Source organism: Miscanthus floridulus, chromosome 2 (assembly GCF_019320115.1).
Source record: "Miscanthus floridulus cultivar M001 chromosome 2, ASM1932011v1, whole genome shotgun sequence".
Taxonomy (NCBI): domain Eukaryota; kingdom Viridiplantae; phylum Streptophyta; class Magnoliopsida; order Poales; family Poaceae; genus Miscanthus; species Miscanthus floridulus.
Genome location: NC_089581.1, coordinates 121,383,300 through 121,389,892, shown reverse-complemented (window position 1 = coordinate 121,389,892; position 6,593 = coordinate 121,383,300). Strand labels below are relative to the sequence as shown.

The window sequence follows — 6,593 nt, the reverse complement described above, 5'->3', positions numbered from 1 at the left end:
AGTAATTGAATCATAAGTAATCTTATCCCAAAATACATAACATGCCACGTTAATAGCAGCAGAAACCACTATTATGGTAAAACTTGTAGCTGTACAGCAAGTCAACATGCCAGTGAAATGGAGCACATGGTAACATTATCTGTATATTACATAAATTTCTGCTAGTAAGAATGGAACAATAATGTAGAACAAGATCTATCAATCCTCAGATATGTTAAAAGTATTGGCTACTATCTACAGTTGATCCTTTTCACACTATGGACAAAACTATACAGAAATAACTTCATACTATAACTAATTTCTCAGTCACAATTGATTTGGAAGTTGCATATAAGTGCTAGAATTAGGCTGGCACCCTCCAACAATCATCTGACCATAGGCAGCATATGCATTATCGGTACTGCCAGAAACACTGTAACCCCTGATAAGGGCATTATATGTGAAAACATTAGGTTTCCATCCTTTTATCAGTAGTTCTTCATACATTTGTGCAGCTTCAGCAGCTTTCCCTGCTTTCCCTAAGTGGAGAATTAGTGAATTGTATGTGTACAAGTTTGGGATAATTCCTTTCTTCTTCATCTCATTGAAGAGACAGACTGCTTCCTCTATTCTTTCAGATTTTCCAAGACCATCAATGAGCAAATTATAGATGATAAGATCAGGTTCAAGTCCTAATTCTAGTAGCTGTCTAAAGTAAGACAAACCATCATTTAATCTTCCAGCTGTGCAGAGGGTATCAATAAGAACTGTATAGGATTTTATATCTGGGTTTATTCCCTGCTCAACCATATTTTCAAAAAGATGACAAACGTTTTCTATGTTGCCAGCTATTCGATGTCCATTCAGAAGAATATTGTAGATGGTGCAATTAGGTTTGCATCCATACTCTAGCATCTCATTAAAAAGATTTTCAGCATCCACCATCTTTCCAGCTTTTAACAATCCATCGAGAAGAGGACCATATGTACATGGTGTTGGGGAGAAGCCTTCGCTCATCAGATTGTAGTACAAGTCTATAGCCTGTTCCAATCTTTTCGATTTTACGAGACCTGAAATGATAGTGTTATAAGTAACATAAGTTGATTCATATCCCTTACGATGCATCTCCGCTTGGACTTTTAACATTTCCTCAATCCGCATCGATTTCCCCATGGCATCAAGAATCAAATTGTAAGTGAACTCATCTGGGCCACATCCTAGTCTTTTCATTTCAGTGAACAAGTCTTCAGCGATATCAATCAGGTTTTCATCCACAAGGCCACAGATAAGAGAATTAAACGAACCAGTTTTTAGTGAAACTCCAAGACCTTTAAACTTATTGAAGAGTTGATGCGCTTCAAGAGCTTTCTTGTGCTTGCAGAGGTGCCTAATCAATGGGCATAAAAAGAAATCATTCAGCAGAATTCCCCTAGATGCTATGTTTTCAGCAAACTCGACCGACTTTTCCACACCAGCCTTCTTCAGTATCCCTTCCATCAGTGAATGGAATGAAGACTTGTCTGTGTTACAATCAGCCTTCAAAATGTATTCCTCTACAGTATGCAGAGCTTCCTTCATCAACCCATTTTTCACGAAACTTGGGAGGATAGTACACAGTGTTGCGTAATCCGGAGCAAGAATCTTTTTCATTTGACAAAACATCCTGAATGCCTCTTCAAATCTTTCCTCTTTAATAAGGCCATACATGACAGTGTTATAAGATGAGAGGTCAGGCGTGCAACCTTTCTCAGTCATACTGTAAAGCATATCTATTGCACAGTTCACCTCCCCATTTTTGCTGAGACAATCAAGAACTGTGTTGTATGTAATTAAATTAGGTGGATGAGTGCTATGGGTCATTTCTTCGAGCAGATGCATTACCTCCTTAACTTTGCCTTCTCTTCCTAATCCTGACAAAAGTGTGTTGTACGTACCATTAGTGGGCTCAATTTTCATTTCTTTCAATTGATGGAAAAGTTGCCATGCTTCATTTCCCTTGCCTCCCTTGTAGAGCGTATCAATTAATGAATTCAACACAAGAACATCAGGAACACATCCAGTTTCCACCATGTCAGAAAAAAAATTCATAGCTTCATCAACTTTTGATGCCTTACTGCAACATTTGATCATCATGGTGTAGGTGATAGCGTCTGGAGAAACTCCCATCGCTTTTAATTCATAAAAGACCCTTTTTGCCATTCCAAGTCTGCCAGATCTAGCAAGACTAGACAAAACAGCATTAGCAGCAGCAACATCGGGAACGATCCCTTTGCTCTTCATGTGCTCATATCTTTGTATTGCTTTCAAAGATTGACCAGATTTTCCATAGTAATTAATGAAGAGGACATGTGTGTAGCCATTTGGACTAGGACCACAAGCATTCATATGGTTGAAGAGCTCCAGAGCACGGTCAAACATATCAGCTTTCAGAAACCCAGATATTAAGGAGTTATATGAATACTGCTCAGGCGATATACCCTTTTCCTTCATCTCATCAAACACAGCCAAAGCTTCATCAAGCCTCCCAACTTGGCATAATGCATCCACAACTGCGGTATAAGAAACAATATTGTCGTTATACCCATCAGCTACCATTGCATTCCAAATTTCGACAACTGATTGTGAGTCACCACTGTCACCACACTTGTCTAAGAGAGTGATGTAAGTGACACGATCAGGTTTCTGATCACTCGCTTTCATCTTCCAAAACACATCCTTGGCGTCACTGAGCCGACCAGCATCACAGAGAACCTGTATAACCACAGTATGCATGACGACATCTGGTTTGCACCCTGAATCCTCCATCTTTCCAAGAATCTGATACGCCTCGTCAAACCTCGCGGCCTGCCCAAGAACCCGAATGCAGATGGTGTAGCTATACACATTTGGCTTGATGCCACGGGCCTCCATCTCGCTCAGCAACCAGAGAACCGTGTCGACATCCCTCTTCTTCCCGAACGCCACCATGAGCACGGAGTAGGTCCTCACGCTCGGCGAGATGCCGTCCTCCACCATCGCCTTGTAAACTTCCATGGCCTCCGCGTCGAAGCCGGACTTGACGAGGAAGTAGATCAAGCCATTGTACGTGTAGGCGTTGAGGGACATCCCCGCCTCCCTCATCACAGGCAGGGCCACGGGCGCGCTGCGGAGCCCGCCCTGGACGCCGACGCCGCTGAAGATGGTGGCGAACGTGCCGACGTTGGTCTTGACGATCTGCTTCTGCATTAGGTCGAACACCTGCGCCATGTCCCCGACCCGGCCGTGGGCGCGCATCAGCTCCAGCATGTAGTTGCACGACTCCGTCGTGTGGACCGCCGTGGGCTGCCGCGCCGCGGCCGTGAAGAGCTCCAGGGCCTCGGCGGGGCCGGCCGCCGACCGGAGCATGTGGACGACGCTCTCCGCCGTGCCCGCGGCGGCCCGCCGTTCGTGAACCCGGGGCGGCGGCGCTGGCGGGGCCGACTGGCGGCAGCCGGCGCGGCTGCCTCGCCGCCGCTTCGGCGGGGCTACCAGGAGCCCAGTGGACGGAGCCCCGGTGTTACCGGACCTTGAGGTCCTCGACGGCGCCGGTCGCGAGGCGCCGGCGCCGCTTAGGACGCCTGAGCAGCAGAGCTCCATGGCCGCTCCACACGGCAGCAATGGCGAGCGGAGCAGCGATGAGCTCAACTGGGAAATCCGGAATGGGTTAGCTGCTGTGGCTTGCTGATGATCCCGCCGCAGTGATGGCGGAGAAAATGCAGAGGGATATGGTTTCTCAATGCGGATAATGCAGATACTTGGGTCCTGACTCCTGAGCCAGTGATCCCGGCACCTGTATCTTTTTCCACTATCATCTTTGGGTAGGGATAGAAAAGGAAAACGGACGACTAATATAATATCTTTTTATACATACTACTCTCGCTCCTTTTTTTTTAGTATAGGGATAGAAATGGAAAACGAACCAATTTTTTTTTTTTGTTTTACACGTAAAAGAGTCTGAGTCACGTGAATTAGCACTAGGATTCTTTGTGTGGTTTAATATTAAGGAAGGAAGGATTTGTCTTATTTATATTCTTTTCTATTTGAAATAGGATTCATATTTAGGTAAGATTTGTCTTATGTTTATTCTTTTCTATTTGAATTAGAATTCCTATTCAGATTATTTAGAATAGATGTGTCTATTTGAATTAGGATTCCTAGCTATTCAGATTACCTTAAGGCCCCGTTCGCTGGTCTGAACTTTGGCTGAAACTGGCTGAAAAATACTGTTCCGGCTGAATTGTTGTGAGAGAAAAATACTGCTCCGGCTGAAAAAACAAGCCGAACAAGCCAAATTTAAGACAAGCGAACGGGGCCTAAGAGTCTAGCTCATGTGAATTATGATTCTTTTGTGGATTTCCTATTTTTATTCTTTTCTATTTGAATTAGGATTTCCTATTTAGGAAAGATTTGTCTTATTTTTATTCTTTTCTATTTGATTTAAGATTCCTATTCAGGTTATTTAGAATAGATATATCTATTTGGATTAGGATTCCTATTCAGGTTACCTTAAAACTTATACCAAAGTTATACATATATGTCATATAAAATAGGAGAGATATAGATAGAAAAGAGATAGTTTTTAACTAGACCACGTAAGATGTACGTCCTATTTATAACGTACGAGCATATTTGCTAGTTATTCTAAATTATAAAAGGTTTTGTTTTTCTAAAACATTGCTTTTACTATATTAATGTAACAAAAAAGCTAAAACATATTATAATTTATAATAAAAGAAGTATATTTTTTGATACAGTTAGAAAACGTCGAGATCAAAAGAAAAAGGAAAAAAATCTATATTACCTCCCTAAACTATCCTCGAAGTCTAGTTTTTCTCCCTGAGCTTCAAAACCGAGTAAACCACCTCCCACAACTTTTAAAACCGTTCACTTTACCTCCTAGACTCAATTATAGATGGTTTTCAAAGATGGTTTTGTCTTTTCAATTTAAAAATAAATCCAGTAAATATCTAATGAGATCTTTAAACCATGAAAAATATCCCTAAGCGTCTAAAAATTCTGAGAAAAATACTAAAGATGGATTAGGAGACGAGAAACCCAAATAATATATTTATATCTTGTGAAAATATAATCCATCATCAATATTTTTCTTAGAATTTTTAGAAGCTTAGAGATATTTTTCGAGGTTTAAAAGCCTCATTCGGTATTTACTGGATTTATTTAAAAACTAAAAAGACATAACCGCCTTTGAAAACCACCTATAACTAAGTTAGGGAGGTAAAATGAACGGTATTAAAATTGAGGGAGGTAGTTTACTCGGTTTTGGAGTTCTAGAGGAAAACTAGACTTAGAGGATAGCTCCAGCTAAAAAAAGACTTAGATGATAGTTCAAGGAGGTAAAATGGACTTTTTATTATAAAGTAAAATTAGAACATGTGGGCATCCGCTAAAAATAAAGGGAAATTTGGTTTTATAGCACTTAAAGATTACGACATCCGGAAAATACTATCCAAAGTCCGCCGTTATATAAAATACCACTGAAAGTGGTGTTCCGTTCCTGAATCTAGCATTATGTTTCCTCGCTGTTAACGGCGTCCACCAAAGCCTACTCCACCTCATGCAGACAAAAGGGCCCCACTTGTCATCCTGCTCCATGTCTCTCCAATCCTTCATGTTGATTCACCGCGGCTACCGAGCACTTGGGATACGGCGCGTTGCTTTGTCTGGCTAGTGGCCACACCCTGCACTGGGCTCGTCGTGTCGGGCATCCGCCGAAGGAGACGGCCGCGGGAAAGAGCTACTGCACCAAGAGCAGCTCCTCCTCCCAGATGCGGAGGAGGGTGGAGTGCTGATGTGCCACACAGGAGAGGCCACGGGCGACACGCACGCCATAGCTTCTCGGCAGCGCGCACCCTAGGCATCATCGTCCTTGCATGCCTCGCATAGGCCCCTAGTGGCCCACTCGCATCAGGGCCACGGGGCCCATCGACAACTGCTGCAGCAACAACGCAACGGGTCACTGTGTAATGCGACAGCTGCCGCTGCTCCGCCGCACTCCTCGGTGTGCCCGCGGCGGCGGCGTCTCCCAGCAGCTACGATGGTCGACTGTCCGAGGTTCATGACTAGCTTCAAGCGCACGCGAGTGATCCCTCTACACATATATCCATTCGTGCTCGAGTATATTGGTTCAAATTCGTGTTTACTTTCTATCGATTCATGTGCTTAGTTTTTCAGTTCATATGGATGTATCACAGGAATCCCAAAAACTTCTCCATCGCCTCCACGATCATCAACTGATTGACAGCTGTGCTGTTGCAATAGCGACGTTGCAGCTGGAATGGGAATTCCAAGCATGCAGGAGAGCCGAGAGCGTGGACGCGGTCATGCGGAGTGCGACACGCCGACACTCAAGCTACTCATCCCGGGCGGCAGGCGGGTCCGTCGATCTTTTTTTGGTGAATGCAGTGACGAACTGGATTAGAAGCTAGTAAGCCACTGGTTCATGGAGGTACCTGTGCATGGTGATGGTGGTCGACAGCGAGTACAGGACCAGCTGTCACATGAAGCCCCAGCCGAGCAGCCCATGTGGCGGCCGGCCGCCGGCGGTTGTCGCGCCGTTCAGCGGCAGCAGGCCCATG

General features: G+C 44.1%; 1 protein-coding gene across 2 annotated transcripts; it reads right to left on the bottom strand.

Annotated features, from left to right (window-relative positions):
• Positions 1-3,777, bottom strand: LOC136539519 (pentatricopeptide repeat-containing protein At4g31850, chloroplastic-like). 2 transcript variants are annotated; one of them, XM_066531481.1, is made up of 2 exons: positions 3,016-3,777; positions 1-2,985 (listed from the first exon to the last, which is right to left on the bottom strand). In XM_066531481.1, exons 1-2 carry the CDS (start codon positions 3,592-3,594, stop codon positions 307-309), a joined length of 3,258 nt encoding a protein of 1,085 aa, XP_066387578.1. In that variant the 5' UTR covers positions 3,595-3,777; the 3' UTR covers positions 1-306. The 2 variants fall into 2 exon arrangements, with proteins under 2 accessions (XP_066387578.1, XP_066387577.1); XM_066531480.1 differs by having other exon boundaries at positions 2-3,777.
• Positions 3,778-6,593: the final 2,816 nt, after the last annotated feature.